Consider the following 25035-nt stretch of genomic DNA (forward strand, 5'->3'; position numbering starts at 1 on the left):
TAAATTCCAGTGTCCCAACCTGGCGGTAAAATGAACCAGTGAGTGAAATGATGTGGAAAAATGAGAAAAATGAGCGGGCTCGGGGGAAACGTGTTATTTAGAGAATAAACGTAACCTCAGTAACTAACTGCAATGCAGAGAACTGAATAGTTTAGAAAGAATCACCTTCAGAAACATCAGAGAAATAACTCAACACCTCTAAACTGAGCTTAGAAAGTCTTTCATTTTGTTAATTTTCCTCACCCAGTTTGACCTCAGCGTTCTCAGTCAGCAGGACGTTCTGGCCTTTAATGTCACGGTGGATGACTTTGTGCTGGTGAAGATGAGTCAGACCCTACAGCAGAGAGAGAGAGAGAGAGAGAGAGAGAGAGAGAAGTATTAACATAAATCTAATCATATCCTTAAATTCCACTACAGCGTGACGTTTAAACTCCTCTTTAACGCTCATTCTGATTCTATGTGTGTTTTTAGTTAAAAGAGTTCGGGTCAAATTTTTCAACTCATTCTGAAATGAGAGAAAATGAGGATGTAAATCTCTGAGACTGAAATCTCACTCTAATGGGACTAATGCGAATGTTTCCTAATTTGCATATTCATGTATATTCACAGACTCTGGTGTTTGTAATGAGGATAAAGGTCTAGAGATGATCCTCTGCCAGTTTTAGTCATTTTATTAAACTGTATATTCATTTTAATAAATAATTTTAATAGATTTTAGTAAATATTTGGTCTAAAATAATATAAAACGCGATGTTGAGAGAAAGGTTGCACTCGGACACTCACTCGGAGGATTTCTCTGCAGATGTAAGCCGTCCACTCCTCCTTCAGCGAGTTTCCTTTAGTGTTCTTTATCAGGTCTGTGACTGAGCCGGCACCACAGAACTCCATCACCAGCTACACACACACACACACACACACACACACACACACACACACACACACACATCAGCAACTTATAATAAGCCATGTTTTTTAATTAGTATGAATCTGGGAAAACTAACAAATAAATAAATAAATATGCTGTTTACACTTTTTCCATTTTTGTTTGCGAGTTTTGAAGATACTCTTTATGACGCTGAATTAAATATTAATGACACGTTTAAAAAACCGGCCTTTTGTTGTAAATATTTGTTGTCTAAAACGAGGCAAAAGCGTAACGCAGTTACTGAAGGGCATTTAAATGACCTGATGTGTGCGGGACACAGTGTGTACACAACACTAACACGGAGATTTACAGTGTAGATGACAGTTTTACTGCCAGCCTGAGATTAATAACAGAGACACAGTAAAGAGAAATCAGCTGATAAATTAAACAGATAGACAGTGAAACGCAACACACTAAAAATCCCATATCTGTGTTTTATGACTTTTATGAAACGGACTGAAGGATTTTTGCTCAGTAACTGATCGAGAGTCGCTGAGACATCCACACACCAGGTGGCGCTGTGCAGCGAGAATGTGGACCAACATGGCATCTAAAAGATTTGCTGAGAAGAGCTACAGCATAGCATGAATTTTCTGACCTTCTCTCCTACACACTACGCGTGAACACACTTCCAGAGGAATAGAAGGAACATTCTTTCAGGAAAAAGGAAACACTCTGAAGGACACGCTGATCTGGAGATTTATTTACACTGATCTGATTTTATGCCAAATAAAATAAAATTAAATAGCCAACCATATGTTGTCGATCAAATGTAGGTCAGGTTCAAGTATCAAACATTTTATTTTATAATTTTTATAATATTAAATTGAAACTAAAATGAATAAAATAAATAATAAATTTACAAAATCATGAATATAGATCTAAATGAAGAGATTTTTGGTTCACAGGTTGAAGAGGAAGCTGTTTAAAAATGAAACTCATAAATGCAAGTGTGTGTGTGTGTGTGTGTGTGTGTGTCAGCATGCAGACTGTACAGCAGCTCATAGTCTGACCACAGTGCTGACAACCAGCCACAACTGCTGAGCTCCCATCCTCAGAGAAATGTCATTTGCGTGTGTGTCTGTGTGTATGAGTGTGTGTGTGTATACGTGTGTGTGTGTGTGTGTGTGTGTGTGTGTCTGACCACAGACAGCGATGTTGCATGTAAGCATCAGTCCCATGACACAATGCAGCATGTCACAAGTCTATAGTACAATATGCTGAGACGTTCCACACAGAGGAAGAGGGTCTAAGCACATACACACACACATACACACACACACACACACTCTGATGCGTGTCACTTCTCTGCACTGACCCACAGCTGGTCGTCGACGCCCGGTGGGTTCTTCTTGACAAAGGCTCCGTAGTACGTGGCGATGTTGCGATGGTGCGAGTACTTTTTCAGCATGTTAATCTCCGCTTTGATTTCCTCCTCCTCATCCTGTCAAAGGAACCACACACACACACACACACAGAGATGCTAGTTTTCAACTTTGACTGACTCTGTGAGATATTTCCATCAGAGTCTGTATAGTTGAGGAACATCACTGGTGTGAATGACTGTCACTGATTCTGAATTTGGCCCAAATTGTGTGCCGTATTTTTTTCCTGCAAAATACTGTTTTCTATTTTAAATACATGAATTATAAGCATGGCCTTGCATTTGTGTGTATTTTTGCACTGTAAGCATTGTCCAGACAAGGATGGAGAAATAGAGAGAGAGAGAGAGAGAGAGAGAGAGAGCAGTGGTTGAGAAATATTTTTGCTTACCCCTGTGACGTCCATGACCTTGATTGCAGCAAGCTGGCCTGTCTTGACATGGCGGCCCTGGAGAGAGAGAGAGAGAGAGAGAGAGAGAGAGAGAGACATGGAGAGCGTCATCAGAAAGAACATAACACTAAAATCCGAAAATAGATTAAAGCAGTTTGTTTATGCTTCTGTACAAAAAAGTGGATTGAGCACACGAGCGTCTCTGGAGAGCATTAATGTTATGTAAGAGCTGACCAGCATCAACAAATAAGACACCAATAACATCCCAAAATAACTAAACCAGGCCTAAAGACATAAAGTATCAGCTCTTAGCGAGTATCATCTCTGCTGTAAGGGATCGTTAGATAATTCTGAAGCTGGTGGACTGTGGACAGGACGGTGGCGGTGCAGAGCACCAGGTTTATGTCTCTATTCCGTTCCAGCGATGTCCCGGCGCTCCGGTCCGGAACAAACACCGGCTCCTGACCAAACCAAACTCAACAACAAGCAGAGGAGGTGGGCGCCATGGTGATGCATCGCCTGAGCTGAGACGGCTGCTGAGGCGAGGAAGGAAAGGATATGAGGGCAGATAAAAGGAAAAGAAAAGTCGGTGGTGTTGAGTGAATTAATCTTTATTAGCTGGCTGTGGATCTCCCCGTGGACGGAGTGAATCACCTGGCGAGCGTCCTGCCTGCTTCTCTGAATGAATTATTCACCACGCCTTCCTCAGTCTCACACCGAAACAAAGACGTTACAGAGAGACGTCTCAGTCCCATCAGTCCTCATTAACCACATTTCCACTGTTGGAAAGAATTAACATGCCGAGATGCTTTAATTCAGCACACAGCGGCGGGCAGGTACACGCCACAGTGACTCTCTCTGAGCTCTTTCTGATTTATGTGTAATGACATCACACACAATATAATGAGAAGAAACAATATTTAAATGAGGATATTATGTGTGCTGATTGTTCTTGATGGCTGTGACGAGTTCAGATCTCAAACTGACACTGTGTAATTACACATCGACTGTAACACTGATTAAAGAACTTAAAAGAATAAAATATGACAAAAAAGACCAGAGTAAATTCATGACACTTTCTCATTACTATTATTATTATTATTACTATTATTATTAAATGGTTTGATTTTGTCTTCAAATGACAGAAACAGGTTTCCACAAATTTAATACCTGCCCTTCAGTTGTGACTTTCTTTCAGGCTGCAGTAAATCACACTGAAATTTCAAAGCTAATTTGCATTGACTCCACCCACTTTCAGAAACAATATAAATGCCACAAATTGCATATTCATTGAGTCAAACTTGCTCATGTGATTTTGATTCTGCTCATGTGAAGGATGTGTTGTTTTTTATCAGTTTTACACACGAGAACCACGCTGATGTGACAGGAACGTTCCACAACACCGACTCCACGTTTACACATCATCGGAAATCCACAGATGTACAGCAGACATCTGCATTGGAACAGATTCATGATCCAAACAGTGGAATGCAACCGTTAAAGCCCATTTGATATCCAGCTGTCAAAACGGCTTACTGCGAGAACATCTGAGAACGTTTCTCAACTAAATGATCAGCAGAGTGAAGAGGATCAGCGTCAAGAAACTTCAGATCAGACCACAATTACCACAGATCCCTCACACTGACTCACACACCCACACACACACACACACACATACACATTATACAGTTACACATACACATACATTATAAAGTTAGAGAACATCTGAACAAGTTCAGATAAAAAAAAAATAAATCACTTCATAAACACTTTATAATCACCGTCTTCATCATTATTACATGGTCTCCAGACTATAATGGGCTGGTTTGCTGTGTGTGGAGCTATAATAATGTTTAGGGGCAGTCGTGGCCTAATGGTTAGAGACTTGGACTTGTAACCCGAAGGTGAACCTGAAGGTTGTGGGTTCGAGTCTCAGGTCCGGCAGGGATTGTAGGTGGGGGGAGTGAATGACCAGTGTCTCTCCCACCCTGAATACCACCACTGAGGTGAGACCCTTCAGCAAGGCACCGAACCCCCAACTGCTCCCCGGGCGCTGCAGCAAAAAAGGCTGCCCACTGCTCCGTGTGTGTGTGTGTGTGTGTGTGTGTGTGTGTGTGTGTGTGTGTGTGTGTGTGTGTGTGTGTGTGTGTGTGCGCACCTGGATGGGTTAAATGCAGAGCACAAATTCCTAGTATGGGTCACCACACTTCGCTTTATTTTATCACAAACTGAGTTGCGTGTACGTACAGCCCGCTGTTAGTGTAGATTACTGTAGCGTAGCGTAGATTAGTGAAACAACATTTCTGGCAGGTTTCTGACTCGTTGTCTAGGAGACACCACTGCCAGTCATCATGAGACCAGACACACCCACATGGCTCTGATCAGGCACAAACAGTTCCGGTTTCTGTAGTTGTACAATTAAATTAAACTGAAACAATTAAAGTAATTTTAAACGATGTAAACAAATTTTAAACTCACCCTAAAGTTACAGAACTGTAGTAGGGCCTGTATTACAGAGAATTTCTAAACCATGCTGGAACAAGAACATGGTGTTTTTCACAGAGTCTCGTTCATGCTGTCACAGGAAGAGTGGTCCGTGTGTTAGCGTGATGGAGAGTATTACTCAAAAACACAGCCACTGCTCGAAGGATAGATTTATTTTTCTCAGACACTTCAAAAGACCTTCACTATCTCCGTGGTCCAGTCAGCATTTTTATGCAGCACTCATGAGACACTTTAATGCCATGATATAAGAAAAAAAATTATAGGAATTATTTTAGCAAAACAGCCATGTTAGTCAGCGCTCTTATTCAGCAGAACACCTGAGTTTATTGAAACAGCTGTGAGAGATGTGTACAGCTTTTTGCTCTCTGTGTGTGAGACGTTGCTGTGAGATTTCATCACTGGGTTCCTGGCTGCATCTTCTCGACCTGAGCCACACGAAAACCTGCGTTTAAAACAATCATGTACATCTAAATACTTTTGTGCACGCAACAATTCCCTCATAGATACCTGAAACATGATTTGTGTCAAGCAGGAAGTTATTTCATTCCATTGCCACTCAGTCAGAATAAATACCCACATCACCTTCCTCACTGTATCCTAGCAACAGGCTCGGCGGGCGGAGGAGGCTGAGGATTTTCACACTCTTATCCAGACGAGCTCGTCTGTCTGCAGAGACACGCGACCCACAGTGACCCTCTCATATCTGTCTTTACGCTACCATGCGAGGTGAGAGGTTTAGTGTCTCTCAGCGTCCCGTCTGTACGCCGATGACTCAAACGACGGAACAGAAAATGTGACAAAATGACATGAGAATGTGTTTAAGAGCTTCAGGGTTTTTGACCTACACGAGTGAAAATCTTACTCGATCAAACCTGAGCTTCATACTGAAGAATCTGTTACAGTTATTACATATAGTTCATTAATCTCTATTACCTGCTCATTCCATTCATACATACGGGTTTATATTAATGCGCTTGTTCTAATACACAGCTCATTACTACAGCGGCCGCTCCACTGATAATAAACAGATTAAAAATGTGTAATCATTGATATGGTGAAGTTTTCTGTAAGGAGACGTTTATGTAACATTTACGGAAGGAGTCTCCAGTGTACAGTGTAAAGCTGTAACTTTAAGTTTTGCAACAGAGGAGTTTATGCTTCTTTGCGTTTTCTCGGTAACATGATGAGATGCGTTTTTTTTTTTTGTCTTACTAATTTCAAGAGAGAAAAAAGAGAAGCTGGTGAGGGAACGAGTGTTTATAGCTGCTATAACGTAAGCGACAACAGGAACTAACTTTTTTCACCAACATTCCACATCATTAACTGTAACTATAAATGGATAAAACGTATGATGTGTCATATTTTAATAAATTTGTAATCACAGGGAGGTTGCTGTGGTATAAGAGGAATAAAACACTTGGGGACGTGTTGCTACAGGAAAATATTTCATAATTAAGTGTACTACGTATAATTAATCACCAGCCACAGTATGACAATGGTGACAAATTCACATAGACTTTAAGTGAAAAACCTGCAGGAATAAAAACAGAACAAACGAATCAACGTCACCAAACGGCCTTATTTCCTCTGAGCTCTGGCACTCAGTGGGGTTTGCAGAAAAGAAAAAAAAACTCTTTAAAAGCTTTCATGAAAAGAAAAGTGGACTGCAGTGAGACAGTCTGCCGTCTCCTTTTTATCCACATCGTCTTCTTTCCACCACAGAAACTCAAATGCAGCGTACACGAGCTCACAGCCTCACCGCCTCACTGCACAAGCACATCCTGACCCAGAATCCATCTCTCCCTCACACAGGACACCTTTTTAATGGCTCTGCTCGGCCTCCCAAGATGGCGCACCGTCAGTAAAAGAGCCACGAGGGATCTCGGCAAGGACACAGCGAGCAAATCAAAACCTGCTCATTCAGATCCACTCACTGTGCAAACGCAATACTGCAGCCGTATATCGCTGTGCTCAGTCTCTAAAGCACATCCTGTTCTCACAGCTCCCCCTTAATTACAGCCATTTTTACACATACAGTGCAAAAAAACACTGAGAAACTGTACAATCACTGGCGTGGGAGCCTCCGGTGCATGTTTTATACCTTCAGTGTGATTTAAATATACACTGTGCTCACATTTTATGTAAAATGATTAAAGGTAAAGGTATGAGAGATGTAGTTTTCAGAGTCCAGCCCTGTGACAAGCGATGGTACAGTTTAGTGCCTCTTTTTCCCTGAAATAACAGAAAGAGGAAAGTTGTGAGACTGAATGTCATCATGAATAAAAGTATGATCTGACCTGGAAATGTGATTGCTTTAGTATCAGCGATGACAAAAACTACTTTGCTAACATCCTAAAAGAGTGTTTGACCGCTAATAGTTTTTTAGTTTCATGTAATTACACTTTTTTTAAAAAATATTTTTAATATATTCTCAGTGGAGATCTCATGAGTGTTCCTGAAAGTCTCTCTATTATTAAATCGTTTGTATATCTCTTGAGAATCAATAATCAGTAATCTTTGCTGTGCAAAGGGGTCTGGGGTCTGATAAACATCTCAAATTCACCCCGTATGCTGTATCACCCCAAACTGTTAGAGCTCCACCCAAAAGTCTCTGTGTTCCTGTTTTTAAATAACGCTGTCACTACAGATAATAAAAACCGAACCTCGCCTATGTGACGGCGTTATAATCATCTGCACCACATCCTGGCAGCTTGCAGTGCTCATGTCTGTGGCTTCTGTGGATTCAGATCGTTTATTATGGAGTGCAGTATGATAAGGTTCTGTCTGGGTGAAGAACTGGTTGGAGTTTTGACGCTGCTAAAAGTCCCATCCTCCTCCAGTTTGTCACACTGAGGCGTAAAGTCTGCTCTTTTCCGTTAGTGTGTAAATAAAACGTGGATGTTGATTGGTCAAGGCTGATTGTAATCAATCAGAACGACTCGTATGATTAGTGTAGTCTGTACATGGAGCGAAAATGCACCTTATTTTTAAATCCATGCATAAATCTGAAAGCACCATTTTCATGTTATAGTGTAAAAACGAGAAAATGCAGTTTTTGTAAAACATTGACGTGATAGTCATGTGACCTGGACGACTCCAAGATGGCAGAACTTACACAATGCTGTTTTCTGCATTAAGTATTTTAATTTCATGTGTGATTTTTTTTTTTTTTTTTTTTTGTAAAAGTGACAGTGACGTGTATAAGAATGTATGTTTTATGTTCATGTCCTCAAAACAAATGAAAGCGTTAGATGGCGACGGTCAGACACTCACGCCCAGCCTGTTGTTTTCTATCATTTTCACGTTTCACTGTGGATCAGAAACTTCTGGGAAATGAGATGAAAACACAAGCGTGGAATATTTTCAGATTTACCCGTGTGTTGTGTGGACTCAGCCTCTATTATCCACTTTTTAACAAAATTAAAATTTTACCTTGCCCTTTCTTCTATCTAGATTTAACCTTTGGATCATGGGGAAGTCTTTGACTAAATCTAAAAGCATTTTCAGACTGTTTAACTCTTAACTTTCTTAGAATCCTTAGATTTTTGGCGAGCCAGCCAGGAGTGTCTAATTACTTTGAGACTCGGATCACAAAAAACAGCTTCACTGCGATGGGACGATGTCTCATTATGGGCTAAATCACGCCGGTGTGTTTAATCTGGATCAGTGCCATGACGGTGATTCGAGCACACAGTGTTAGCAGAACATCTCCTGGTGTTAGAGGGATATTTACCTTCCAATCTCTCTTCAGTTGAGAGGAACGCTGCACTGAAATAACTCTCCTAAAATAATCTCCATGTAGTTAATTAGATAATCAGTCCAAATTAGATCAGTTTTCATTTTGCCCCTTTCAAATGAACAAAAATCTAAATGGCTAAAACTCATTTACGCTTTAACTGTGCTGTTAATGAGTGTCTTTTTTTAGGAGATATTTTCTGCAGTCAAATAAAGAAAAGGAACACACTCCGTAATTTTATTCAGCAAAACAAGTTCACACAAAATTGGATGGAAATGTTTTTTTCCAGTGAGACTTTAACTTGATTAGAGAAGCTGTTCACCTAGGAATGTACAAATCCTCCTCTGAAAAACTGTTTTATGTCAGAAGCTATTAAATCTATTCTGACTATTATAATAATGTGTGGAAAAATTCGTTTGAGTCGTTTGCTGTGTGGCTTGGTTTGTTTTCTCAATGTACATAATTAACCACAGCAAAAAGCAATAAAGCATCGTCTGAGGCTGAAAACGTCCTCGTAAAACTGTCCTTCATCAGTCAGAAAAATACGAAGACAAAAAAATCTAAACGAACCTGAATGAAGTGTGTGTAGAAGTCAGAAAAAAATGGAGTCAGTGCTAAATAAATGCTTAGGTGATTATATGATCAACTGGTTTAAAAAAGTTTGTGAGTTTGTTTTCTTCAAATCTCCAGAACAGATGTGCAGCACAACAGCTCTGTTCTTTGGCTCAGTTTAACAGCTTGCAAAAAAATCTACCAAAAAAAAAAATAATAATTTTTTTTTAATAAATAAATAAATAAATAAAGCTGCACCGAAAACACACCCCATGTTTGATTCACTTCCTGCAGTCGAATCGATTCGGAGTCGAATCACTTTCTCACTTTCACTTGGAGTTCCCGTGGAAGCGGACTGAGATCACCTCACTCGGACGCTCTCAGATCCGAGTTCTACTGACTAAAGAACCGCATCGAGGGGAAGAACACAGCAGGGTTCCATTCACACACACTAAACACTGTGTATGTGAAAGAACCGTTCTGACTCACAGCACTGAACTCTGAACAGAAAGACTTTTTGCCAAACTGAATCAGTGCTGAGGCTCTGAATGAACCTGGAAATCAGAACAGCGGGTGAGGAACATCATCTAGAGGCAATGAAAGACTTTGACACCATCGTTATTGTGTTATTGGTGCTCCAAACCCACTGAAACATTTAGCAGCTCTGATTCAGACGAATTCTCCCGTCTTCTGTCTCTACATTCAGATAAAAATGACCAGCTGCATCTTTAATGCATCGTAAAAAATTTGTACTCTGGCTTCAAATTTCAGCTTTTCACGTTAGCATCATTCAGTTTACATTAAAATGGAGAATCTGAAAGGTCTTCTTTTCTTATCCCTGATGGAATTTGCATGTGAAACAACAGCGCGAATGCGAAAGACTGGCTGTGACACACTCAATCATCCTTCTTGTTAAATTCTAAGAGAATTACAGATACAGTCACTGGGCTTCTCAGCTCTAAAATCTGTTCTTTTATTTAAGGAAAATGTTTTGAATTTAATGATCATGTCATATCTCAGAGATGAATGGAATGGAGGCTGCCATGTTGACATTAATTTATTCTCGCTCCCTTTCTCCTTATCTCTCTCTGTGTCTCTCTCCGTTTCTTTTTTCTTCTTTTCTTCCTCTCTCGCGCTTGCCAGGGCTTGTGACCTGCAAGTATTTTCTGCAACCCGTCATTGCAATAAAGGTATAATGTTACCACATCACATCTGCCTCCATTCCTTCTTGTCTTCCGTCTCGAATATATTTCTTACACATGCACCGATTCTGCTGCTGCACTTCTTCTTGTCCTCATTTTAAAGATGGAAGACGGAATCTGCTTTATACATTTCTGCATCACTCTTTGTTAAAGCAACCCAAACTCCAAAACTGTGGATACGCACTAACACTAACACAAACACTAACACTGACACTAACACTGACACTAATACTGACACTGAAACTAACACTGACACTAACACTGACACTGACACTGACAGTAACACTGACACTGACACTAACACTGACACTAATACTGACACTGAAACTAACACTGACACTAACACTGACACTGAAACTAACACTGACACTAACACTGACACTGACACTGACACTGACACTAACACTGACACTAACACTGACACTGACACTAACACTGACACTGACACTAACACTAACACTGACATTAACACTAACACTGACACTGACACTGACATTAACACTAACACTGACACTAACACTGACACTGACACTGACACTAACACTGACACTGACACTAACACTGACACTAGCACTGACACTAACACTGACACAAACATTGACACTGACACTAACACTGGCACAAACACTGACACTGACACTAACACTGACAGTAACACTAACACTGACACTGACACTGACACTAACATTAACATTAACACTAACACTGACACTGACACTAACACTAACACTGACAGTAACACTAACACTGACACTGACACTAACACTGACACTGACACTAACACTGACACTGACAGTAACACTGACACTGACACTGACACTAACATGAACACTGACACTGACAGTAACACTGACAAACACTAATACTGACAATGACAGTGGCACTGACACAAACACTGACATAAACCCTGACACTAACATTAACATTAACACTGACACTGACAGTAACACTGACACTGACACTGAAAGTAACACTAACACTAACACTGACATTAACACTAACACTGACACTGACAGTAACACTAACACTAACACTGACATTAACACTAACAATGACACTGACAGTAACACTAACACTAACACTGACACTAACACTGACACTGATGCTGACACTAACACTAACACTGACACAAACACTGACACTAACACTAACACTGAAACTAACACTGACACTGGCACTAACACTGACAAAAACACTGACACTAACACTGACACTGAAACTAACACTGACACAAACACTAACACAAACACTAACACTGACAATAACACTGACAATAACACTGACAATAACACTGACACTAACACTGACACTGAAACTAACACTGACACAAACACTAACACTGGCAGTAACACTGACACTAACACTGACACTGACAATAACACTGACACTAACACTGACACTAACACTAACACTGACACTGAAACTAACACTGACACAAACACTAACACTGGCACTGACACTAACACTGACACTGACAATAACACTGACACTAACACTGACACTAACACTAACACTGACACTGAAACTAACACTGACACAAACACTAACACTGGCACTAACACTGACACTGACACAAACACTGACACTAACACTAACACTGACACTGACACAAACACTAACACTGACAATAACACTAACACTGACACTAAACACTGACACTAACACTAACACTGACACTGACAAACACTGACACTGACACTAACACTGACAAACACTAACACTAACACTGACACTGACAAACACTGACACTGACACTAACACTGACACTAACACTGACACTAACACTAACACTGACACTGAAACAAACACTGACGCAAACACTAACACTGACACTGAAACAAACACTGACGCAAATACTAACACTGACACTAACACGCACTAACACTGACACTAACACTGACACTAACACTGACACTAACACGCACTAACACTAACACTGACACTGACACTGACACTAACACTAACACTATCACTGACACTGACACTAACACTGACACTGACACTGACATAAACACTAACACTGACACTAACACTGACACTGACAGTAACAGTAACACTAACACTAACACTAACACTGACACTGACACTAACATTAACACTAACACTGACACTGACACTGACAGTAACACTGACACTAACACTGGCACTAACACTGACAAACATTAACACTGACACTGACAAACACTAACACTAACACTGACACTAACACTGACACTGACACTAACACTGACACTAACATTGACACTGGCACAAACACTGACACTGACAAACACTAATACTGACACTAACACTAACACTGACACTGGCACTAACACTGACACTAACACTGACACTGGCACTAACATTAACACTGACACTGACACTGACACTAACATTAACACTGACACTAACACTGACACTGACACTAACATTAACACTGACACTAACACTAACACTGACACTGACACTAACATTAACACTGACACTAACATTAACACTAACACTGACACTAACACTAACACTGACACTGACACTAACACTAACATTAACACTAACACTAACACTGACACTGACACTGACAGTAACACTGACACTGACACTGACATTAACACTAACACTAACACTGACACTGACAGTAACACTGACACTGACAGTAACACTGACACTGACACTGAAAGTAACACTAACACTGACACTGACATTAACACTAACACTGAGAGTAACACTGACACTGATGCTGACACTAACACTGACACTAACACTGACAGTAACACTGACACTGGCACTAACACTGACACTGACACAAACACTGACACTAACACTGACACCAACACAAACACTGACACTGAAACTAACACTGACACAAACACTAACACTAACACTGAAACTAACACTGACACAAACACTAACACAAACACTAACACTGACACTAACATTAACACTAACACTAACACTAACATTAACACTAACACTGACACTAACACTGACACAAACACTAACACAAACACTAACACTGACACTAACATTAACACTAACACAAACACTAACACTGACACTAACATTAACACTAACACTAACACTAACATTAACACTAACACTGACACTAACACTGACACTGACACTAACACTGACACTAACACTAACATTAACACTAACACTAACACTGACACTGACACTGACATTAACACTAACACTAACAATGACACTGACAGTAACACTGACACTGACACTGAAAGTAACACTAACACTGAGAGTAACACTGACACTGATGCTGACGCTAACACTGACAGTAACACTGACACTGATGCTGACACTAACACTGACAGTAACACTAACACTGACAGTAACACTGACACTGGCACTAACACTGACACAAACACTGACACTAACACTGACACCAACACAAACACTGACACTGAAACTAACACTGACACAAACACTGACACAAACACTGACACAAACACTAACACTAACACTGAAACTAACACTGACACAAACACTAACACAAACACTAACACTGACACTGACAATAACACTGACACTGAAACTAACACTGACACAAACACTGACACAAACACTAACACTAACACTGAAACTAACACTGACACAAACACTAACACAAACACTAACACTAACACTGACACTGACAATAACACTGACACTGAAACTAACACTGACACAAACACTGACACAAACACTGACACTAACACTGACACTAACACTGACACTGACAATAACACTAACACTGACACTGAAACTAACACTGACACTGAAACTAACACTGACACTGACAGTAACACTAACACTGACATTAACACTGACACTGACAGTAACACTGACATTAACACTGACACTGATGCTGACACTAACACTGACACTGACACTCGTTAGAGTCTAATTAAAGCCTTAGTTTCATAATCTCGAGCTGTGCAGAGAGAGCCGATGTTCTCTGGAGTCTCACTGTTCCAGAAATGGGTCAATGTCATCTGAAATAACTTCTGAAACCACTGAGCTCTCAACCGTTCACTCTGCTGAAGCAAACATGTTCTCTGTCTTTCTCTAGTCCTGCACAATTTTTTAAAAACCTAAATGATCACGCGCTATCAGAAGCGTAGGTCGTGTGCTGCATTGACGGTTCACATTACAGCATTACAGCAGTCCATTTTTACAAATCAGTCACCTGATACACATCAATAAAGATCTAAACTTAGCATCTGATCAATGCTGTCAGTCTGAGGAACCCGTCAGTGACGCTGCATCAGGAATATGAGGTCATGTTTCACTTACTATTACTGATAATGTGAAAAATTCGGAGAAACTCAAAAATCCACCGTGAACGACTTGCACATTAATCCAAGATCATGAACATCTTTCATTGACATGTTGGTCTATTCTCACTTTAGTTAACAGTTTCCTACATTACCCACAATGCTGTGATAGTGATTTTCATCCCTCACTTCATCCCCACCTAAAGAGAGTGATGCAGCGGCGCTTTAATCTGTTCAGCTCTCTCTCCTCCTCACCTGTACACTCTGCTCAAACAGATCAGCTTCCAAAGCTTCAACTTTCACATTAACACCACATTAACATCATCGCCATCACGCTCGTCACCTCGTACTCCGCTGACTAGCTGAGTCTCTGCCATCATATCAGCGCAACTGTATCGTATCGCTGCAGTGCATTCTGGGACTTTTCATTAATATAATGCTGAACATCACCATAAAATGACAAGTGAGTGAGAAAAGGAGCTTTGCTTTAAGGAATTAATGGTTAAAACCTGCTAAAAATCACTTAATGAAAATCACTATCACTTATGTTTGAGATCATTTAATTCTTTTTCATATAAACTCCAAGTACATGTAACTACAATAGGAATAATAACAATAACAATAACAGTTTCCCGCTGTGACATCAGAGCGACACACAACTGCTAACTTCTCCAAGAAAATTGAAAATACAGAATCGACCAACAAATTATCACCAGGATTATTAAACACATCACAAATATTTCTATCTATAAATATTTCATGTGTTTCAGGGCGGAGTTTCCTTAACTGTTTCCTTAACTTTCCTGAACTAAATGAATAATCACAGCTCTGTTCTGGACTCATTATTAGTGTTTACGTCTCTCCTGTCAGTCATGTTACAGACACGCCCCCAAGGACCCTTCAATCCACCCCCATCCCTACGACACAGTAACACAAACAGGGCAGAATTCACGGCACCATCAGATAATACGGCTATTAAAAAAACTGGATCTGGTTCAAAAAAGTGGACAACAAAACAAATCAAACAAGAGTAAATCTCATCTTGAGAATATCCAGACTGTGAAAAATGTCAATAACAACGATAACTATAAAACCGCACTTGCTGTGTATCACAATCATGTGGAGGTCAGTGACTGTTAAAAAGCTTCATTAGCTACAGAAATACCACACAGACTGTTTGCAGATTCAGGAGAAAGATTTGTTCCGTCGTTTATCTGCACATGTGAAACAGATTGTCTTGTTTGTAAAAGGATCACAGAAGAAGAGAAGAAGAGGATCATTCACAGAAACTCACGGGCCTCGACACGCTGCAGCATTCCACACATTCAGCACAACGCCTCTGACACTGACGGGTAAATACACATCCGACTCGCTCGCTAACGGTTCTCAAGCAAGAAAAACTTTCCAGCAGCTAGAAGGTATAATAATCAGTGACTGTCTCTGAACTGGCTGTAACACGATCATCATACAAATCCTGTGCTCTTACAGGGGATTAAATTAACCCTACTCAGGGCACTTACCTTGTACACTTGGCCGTATGTTCCGTTTCCCACAAGCTCCACCAGCTCGAAGATTCCCGCAGGGTCCTGACGAGAAAAAAACATAAAAAACACACAGATTAGCTGCTATTATCTTCCTCACCAGAGCATCAGAGAGATTAGTACATAATCCATACGCTACACACACAGGCGCTGCCGTGCACTTCAGGACGCTTCAAATTAAAATAATAAAAGCAGATAATTAAGGAACGTTAAACTCGTTAAAACTCATAAATTTATTCTGTTTAGAGTTGAACAATACAGAGAAAATTCTATAACTATAATCTATATCTATATCACAACATACATAATGATCACAATCATTATGCAAATAATAAACACTGTGTGTGTGTGTGCACGTGTGTGTTTCTGCATGTGTGTGTGTGTGTGTGTGTGTGTGTGTGTGCATGTGTGTGTGTGGTGCTGTAAAATAATCAATGACAACGTGGTGTGATGAAGCAGAGTTACTGTTTCCACCCTGAAGTTGATTATTTTCCTATAACAGCACGTCCCCAAGTGTTTTATTCCTCTCACAGCACAGCAATTTACCAACAATTACAATTTTTTACTTATTAAACAATGAAACATCATACTTTTTATCCGTTTATATTTACATTTAATGTTTGCAAGACAAGTCCTTCTATACACTCTTAGAGAATTTAGAACCATCAGGAGTTCTTCGCTTGTTTCTCTGAAGGAACGCTTAACGACAGAGTGTTTCCTTCAGAACGAGTTCCAAGTAGAACCTTATTAGAAAGCTAAGAACCCTTAATTATTCAAGGAAAATACACAGAGGACCTCTTTTTGCAGAAGAGGAGTGTAGAAGAACCCATTTTAAAACTTGGTTCAGTTCATGACTATATAAATGTTTTGTTGTTGCCACAATAAAGTGACTCATTTTCCAAATTATTTTAAAAATGATATCGCTAATAAAATACTAAAAGCACTAAAAGCCAAAGAGATGATCTGATCACATCACAGAACCGTCCCCGAGTACATTTACCAAGCAAATGGGAGAATTAGCATTATTTAGCTAGCAGTGTTTACAGCTGAGAAACTATCAGGTGATTATCAATAAACCAGCTCCTGCAGTTTGAATAAAGAGTAAATGTAAAACAGAAGAAGTCAAATCACACATCAAAGCATGTGGTCCAAATAAAGCTCGAGGAAAAACAGTCAGCGTCATTTGCATGAATGCACAGCTCGAAGATTTCCGCAGCCGACAGAGCCGTGTAGCGTGAAGTTCATGAAAATCAGTAAATAAATTATGCAACAAATGTCTAGCACTGAGAAAGAAGAACCACGATGCCTTAGAAATCCCTCACCAGCTGCCAATCATGTCACAAAACTTGATCTAGTGAAGGACAAAATGAAAGATTTAGATTAAGTGAAGAAAAAGACAACTGTGAGAGGAGTATAAATGTGCAGGTTCTCAAAGAGGAAGCAGAAAACCACAATAAATCAGACAGAGGATGGAAGAGCGAAAGGTTTTCTCTTGTGCAGCTGACAGGTGGCTCATGAATTAAAACCGAAAATGCTGACATGAAAAAAAAAACCTCAAAAGACGTTTCGACTGAAATAAACACGAGTTTCTGTGTGCAAACATTAACATGTGACTCTGGATGTGTAGGAGAAGTTGAGCAAGCTCCGATTCTTTCAAACAAAGTGTGACTTCTAACACCAAGCCGTGACGCATGTGTGAGGAAATCACATAGAACCTTTAAGCGTTCTCCATCAGAGGGACAGATCTAAAACAGCTCAGAGTGTGTAATTAAAGTGTTTTATCCGTTTAAGATCTGATGGAGCTCCTCAGGTGAGCGCTGAACGTGTTGAAGATTAAAACTCAAGTGCAGAAAACTCACTACAACTCAAGAAAAACAAATCGAGAACCCTAAAGAGTCCTCTGGTTTGTCACTCTTCAGGAACCTTACCACAGAGGCTTTCAGGTTTCAGGTAGAACCCATCGGGAAGCTTGACCACACCAGGAACCCCTGAGGAACTGTTACTGACAGAGCGGGACGAAATCGCGATATAATATTGATATTGTGATCAATTCTATCACAACACACTCAAGATATCATGAGTATGTTTTTTTAAAATAACCATTAATAAACAGTAGTCTGAATTTTTTTAAAAATGCACAGATTTTTACATTTTTTTTCTCCTTTTCAGTTTTTTTTTTTTTTACACGTTAAATAAAAGTATTGTCAAATAAATTTTAAAAGATCACTTCAACGCCGCACTCCTGGCAGTTTGTTACGAACCCTATGCACATGGAGATATATAACGTAGAAATGTCTTGAAATATTGTGATATGATATTTTTGCCATATACCGCAGCATGGGTGAATGCTCGAATCTGATTGGTCAAAAAGTGTGCATTATGTTTGTATAACAGGACAGTAGCTCCAGCTGTAACATCAACATCAGATTTATATTAATGCTCTCATTCTAACACGTTATTGTTTCTATAGTAACAGCTCATTCACAGAGTCACGTACGGTGGACACTCCACTAATAATGTAAGATTAATAATAAACAGATTTTAAAAATGTTGTTTAACAAAGTAAAACATATAATTGTGGTTGAGGTGAAGTTTTTTTATTTAACATTTATGGAACTTGTAAGTGCTCTCAGTCTCGGTTACGCTTTGTGGTTTTTCAGTAAAATGACAGACTGTGCAGAGAGAGAGAGAGAGAGAGAGAGAGAGAGAGAAAGAGAGAGAGACAGAGAGACAGAGAGAGAGAGAGACAGAGAGAGAGAGAGAGAGAGAGAAAGAGCAAAAGAGAGAGAGAGAGAGAGAAAGAGAGAGAGAGAGACAGAGCAAAAGAGAGAGAGAGAGAGAAAGAGAGAGAGAGGGAGAGAGAGACAGACAGACAGAGAGCTGGTGAGGGAATGACTGTTTATTGTAGCTATAATGTAAGTGAGAAAAGGAACTAACTCGTCTCTCCGAAGTTCCACAAAATAAAATATAATGTAGTTCATTAATAAATTAAACAGAGCTCTGGTTGGCGCATCGCTGTGGTATAAGCAGAATAACACACTGCAGAGCGTGCTGTTATACGTACATAATGCACTCAGAGGTAACAGTAACTCCACTTTATTATTTATTATTATTATTTTCTATAACAGCACGGTCTGAAGTGTGTTATTACCTATACACCTACACCTCTAATTATTTACCCCCCGGCCCTTAGTGTACTACTAGACAAAGCGTTGCATTTCATTACTTTAAATAACTTTGAAAATATCCTGTTTTTTTTTCAGAGAACCTGTGAGCATCCAGAGAACCTTTAAGGAAACGTTTTTACTAGGAGTGTATTTGTTTAAGGACAAAAATATCACACAGTAATCATTTCACTAAATATTACAATTTGTTTATCAGTTTATTAAAGCAGTAAACCTCTGACCTGTGTTTATTCCCCCATTATTATTATTATTATTATTATTATTACTATTATTATTATTTAGTTTTTTATCACGGTAGTGCACTGATGCGTTTATTTATCAGAACACTCAGAGAATTTCAGAACATGCAAGATGTGGTTTGTTTGATTCTCAGATATCATGAATGAGCAGATGACTGTGCACTGAGGACTGAAACTGCCTTTATAGATAAGGAAGATAAACTTATACTCCTTCACCACATCCAGTCTCGGTTCTTGATATCGGTTCTGTGAATCAGAACCAGAAACGGAGCCCTGACCTGCACACAACCCTCCATCACTCACATCCTGTAAAAGGACATGGATGGCTGCCATGCTTGAGCATCTGCTGTGGGATTGTGGACAGGATTACAGCAGCGTGATGTTTCTCCTCTCACACGGTGTGAAAACTCACCATGCAGAAGGTTCAGAGATGCAGCAACGACAAAAGTGGAGAGAAAATTCACCTGCATTTACGCAGAGACGATCACGTAAACTCCCACAGCACGCCGTTAACAGCACTGTGATTTCCCAGGACGGTCTGGAGCTGCGTTAGATTACACACCATTACTGCTGTTCCTCCTCCATTACACCCAAATAACACCAGAACTTAAAGCGAGCGTCGAAGCCCACGTTCAGGCTCGGAGCAGAGGAACGTCTCTCAAAGAGGAAAAAACCCACTTCACGCAGACTCCGAGGCGTTCTGATGGACAGACGGTCATCACTTGGAGACTTTATGATGATGAAGCACAGACAGAATCGACCACTTCCTGTCCTTCACACACAATAATCTCATTACACACTGCAGGTATTAAAAGGTCTTTGTTTACTGTACAAAGATCTACATTTTAATTAATATTAAAATATAAAATGTTATGCAGCTTTTTGTTTCTATGCACCAAAGATCTAGAAACAACCAATAAACATTCATCAGGCTCCATCTATCACTGATTTAAAAAAAAAAAACGGCTAAAAACTATTCTTTTACTTTACAGTTTAACTGTTTGCCTTATTATTATTATTATTATTATTATTATTATTATTATTATTATTATTATTATCTGCCTTGCTTTTAATGGAACATTACTTTTACATTACTTTAATATTATTTTAATTATTGTACTTGTACTCTATTTGTACACTTTTTAATTATATATTTTATCTTTTATATTGTTATTTTTTCTTTCTGTAAGCTACTTATTGCATTATTATTATTATTATTATTGACCTTTTTCTTTATTTCTGTTTTTACTTCATATTATAAAGCGCTTTGAGATGAATTTTAAATGGATGAAATGTGTGATGTAAATAAAGTTTATTATCATTATTATTACTATTATTATTTTTAGTTATTTTTAATTATTATTATTATTACTAAATACAACTGAATCGTTCTACTTTGCACAGATGCATTTTAAATATATCACATCAGGTTTATTTATATTCAGCTTTCTGTGAAGAGAAAATCACACTGTACGTGTGAAACGTCTTCCTCTGACAGGTCTGTGCCTAAAAAAATAACAAACAAATCACAGACGTTAATCTACAACTCGTTTATTAAATTCAGCTTTTCTTAAAAAATCATTGAAGTTGTCAATCTGAAAGATTAAACAGTCAGAGATGTGTCACGCGGCGTATTGTTATTAACGCTGACAAACGCTGCCGAAAATACATTTTCATGACTCACATCTTTGACCGCGTCACTTTAAAATGTCAACTGTGCAGAAATCTGAAATACAGCTCCGTCTGTAAGTAACAGAACCATCACTTCATTCATCTGCACTTTTTTCTCCAGCAGCGTGGATCTGAAATGGAACAGTGACGGATTCTGAAGAGCATAATGTCACCTGTAGTTCATATCAGTGCAGGGTGAAACACGTAATCGACTCTTTTATAGACATTTCTAACAGAAACTGAAATAAAATGATCATTAGTGTTAGACTGCTGTACTACACTGTACTACACACTGACTCTTTACACTGATGACATACAAGACTTTTGCTTCCTTACAGAAACTTTGGGTTGTTCTTTAACCCTTTAAACTCTCAGGAGGCATCAGTGCACTCTTAGAAGAACCTCTGAAGAACCGTTTTTCTAACAAGAAGCTAAATGACAGGTTCTAGATGTTAAGAAGAAAACAACGAGCAACAATTTGGAGTTTGTCCCACACACTTCCCCAGTTAATACACACCCTTTTTTTTAAGAAAAAAGGGTTCTTTAAAGGTTCTTTAAGGGTTCTTCCCTTCCAAAATGGGTTCTGCTTGGAAGCCTTTCTGATAAGGAAACACTTTTTGTAGGGTTCTACACAGAACATGTAAGGGTTCCGCCAGTGAGACAGCCAAAGAGCACTCTAAAGTGTGGCTCCAGATTTAAACTCTCTTTTACTGAATAATACAATAACTAACTAAATAATAAGCTGCGAGTTTAAGGACTTTAGTAATTTTGCTGATTCCACAATGAACTAAAGAAAATGACACATGAACATGATGATGCAGTAAAACCCTGAGTGACGGAGTGGTGTGATGAAGCGGAGTTACTGTAACCGCCCTGAAGTTGATTATTTTCCTACAACAGCACGTCCCCAAGTTCCTGTTCTCAGCCGTTCCCATAAACAGTCGTTCCCTCACCAGCCTCTCTTTATTCTCTCTCTAAGACAAAAATAAGCTTGTCATGTTACCAAGAAACCACAAAGAAGCGTAAACTCGTCTGTCCTGTCAGAAAACTGTAAAGTTACAGCTCTCCCTCTGACTGTTCAAAACACTGACACTGGAGACTCCTTCCATAAATGTTACATAAACATCTATTTACAGAAAACTACAGACTACAAACTACTGGCAGAGCTTCTGCTACAGAATATTAATTAACACCTTCTGACCAATCACAATCCAGAATTCTACAAATTAGCATTAACAAAAGTGATCCTTCAGCTGTAGATGTGAAGGATGTTATTCATTCCAGCTGCATAAAATTCCTGAACATGTCGCTAAAAGACACGCAGTGACAGACGCTCCCTCAGGCTCAGGCATGCTGGGAAATGATAAAGACTTCAGCTCAGCAGCTTCACCTTCTCGAGCTCGTGTGGAAGAGCTGACGCAGAGCTCTGACCTACTGACATGAGCCACGGGCAACTACAAGCCCAGACCTGCTGTAAAAAACACATGTTGCTGCATCAGCATGACGACATGAAGAAGAAGAAAAGGGTAAAAAGAGAGGAAGATTTTATGGTGATATGTGAAGAGTTCTCTAAAAGGAGAAACATGTTATTCTCCACAGCGGTCTCTAAACGTGGTTAAAAATGTTATTAAAGTCAGCACACGGTGTGTTAGTATGAAGATATCGTCCATATCAGGACACATTGGTAAGGAAAGAGAGAACAACAGAGAGAGCTTCTGTCTCCTCTGGATGCAGGAGAAATACTTTGTCCTCTCTGAGTCACACGAACAAACATGGCTCCTTAATCGCTGGTCCCAAAAATAAATCAAATGATCTGTCAGGAGGAATTCAGAACCAAGTGCAGGAGCACATTAGGGCATTACACCTCGACGCCTCTGCTGTCGTCGCTTCCTTTCTGCTCTTTTCTACTCAGGAAGCTCAGGCTCTGTGTAAATCAATTCCGCCGTGTCCTGTCACCAACGTCATCTTTCATTCACACCTCCTGTAAAGCCTCAAACATGCTGCAATATCCGTCAGGGTGTCCACTCGCTCCACACTGCTCACACTGAGCCGACAACAGCACGAAGCTTTTCTCCACAGGGTTCACAGTGACCACGGTGGCAGTGATCACTTACACCACAGTTCACAATCTTTAACACGCAGTATTAGCATGGAAATAAATCTAATGTGATTATATCTAGTCTTGTATATTACCAATATATTACTGCATGAATAGTTGTAATTATCACATTAATCACTGGTTTAATGTAACAAAATGGCTTCCACACTCATTATTCAGCAGCACATAGAATAGCACTTGATCCAGCACATCCTGTTCTTTTACTGTTAGTTTATTTTTTTTATATAATGCTCTCACAGTTCCTCACGTGCAACTTAATGAAGCCACAAGATTCTAAATCATAATGTGTGTGCAGGATATAGGTGATTTTTTTATTTTGATTTGCCAAATTAATAAAATAATGCTGTTTTTGTTGATTCGATGCACTGTGTAGTTACTCCTGAGGTCTGAATACCTGCACGCAGGACTTCAGTGTAAGAACGTCACTCCGCACTTAACTCACCTTTGACCACGGCCTTGTTTGAGCAATCACATATCAGGTCATAAACACATGCTCTTCAGTTCTTTCTTTTTCTGACTTCCTAACATTTCTGACCAAAAAAACCTGCAAACACAACGTTCAAGGCTCTGTGGTGTGAAACACTGCTTTTCCATTAATCTGGATTTACACGTTTACACTGCAGAAGTGTAGCATGCGTACACATGTATTTATAAAGTGTGCTAGCTGCTGGAAAAGCGCCACGGCCTCGCAGGAGTCGCTCTGAGCGCTGGGTGTTTTACAGCAGGTGTGGTCTTGTTCAACTGCTGTTGAATAAAAAGCTTTTGTTGTAGACAAACAATATCTTTTCTAAGAGAATGACTTCATATGTCAGAAATGCAACACTGCTGCTAAAGTAAATCCTAAAGGTGGTGAATTTGTGGTGTAATTTAATTTCTCTTCACGGGGATCAGATAAGGAAACAATGGAGTGTAAAATGAGGGATGTAGTGGCATCACTGCTAAAATCCATGCAAGCAAAAACGTGAGGCACAGATACGCTTCCCCAGTGAGACGAGAGCGTGCACACGGCACTGCGTGACCTAATTTCACTCACAAGGGACCCTAGAAAGGCAACAAGCTCGTGGGCAGGCATGAGGAAGAGCTCAGCTTGCCAATGGGTGTGGTGACGATGAGAACACAGCATCCAAGACGGATGAATTCTTGAGACAAGAGGAAAATATTTTGGAAGGACGAGAGTTTGATAGCTGCTTTAACACCAGGCACTGGAGGACGGCTGTAAATCAAAACATGAGGTGGGAGATGTGTGATGTGTGATCCACTGAAACACATGACCCAAATGATTTCAGCAGCTGTCGCCAGATTTCTCTGATCTGACACCATTTTAAAGACACAGAAAGTCA

At 39.7% G+C, this 25035-nt stretch overlaps 1 protein-coding gene across 9 annotated transcripts in view; it reads right to left on the reverse strand.

Annotated features, from left to right (window-relative positions):
• The window catches only part of tnikb (TRAF2 and NCK interacting kinase b), a 59221-nt gene that overhangs the window by 32532 nt on the left and 1654 nt on the right, over positions 1–25035 (reverse strand). For all 9 annotated transcript variants that reach the window (XM_053227936.1, XM_026938131.3, XM_053227935.1 and 6 more), the window contains exons 2-6: positions 16461–16526; positions 2699–2755; positions 2244–2369; positions 784–894; positions 244–334 (exon numbers count right to left, since the gene is read on the reverse strand). In XM_053227936.1, the coding sequence (XP_053083911.1) occupies positions 244–334; positions 784–894; positions 2244–2369; positions 2699–2755; positions 16461–16526 (451 nt within the window). The remainder of the gene's footprint in view (positions 1–243; positions 335–783; positions 895–2243; positions 2370–2698; positions 2756–16460; positions 16527–25035) is intronic.

Source organism: Pangasianodon hypophthalmus, chromosome 22 (genome assembly GCF_027358585.1).
Source record: "Pangasianodon hypophthalmus isolate fPanHyp1 chromosome 22, fPanHyp1.pri, whole genome shotgun sequence".
NCBI classification, from domain to species: Eukaryota; Metazoa; Chordata; class Actinopteri; order Siluriformes; family Pangasiidae; genus Pangasianodon; species Pangasianodon hypophthalmus.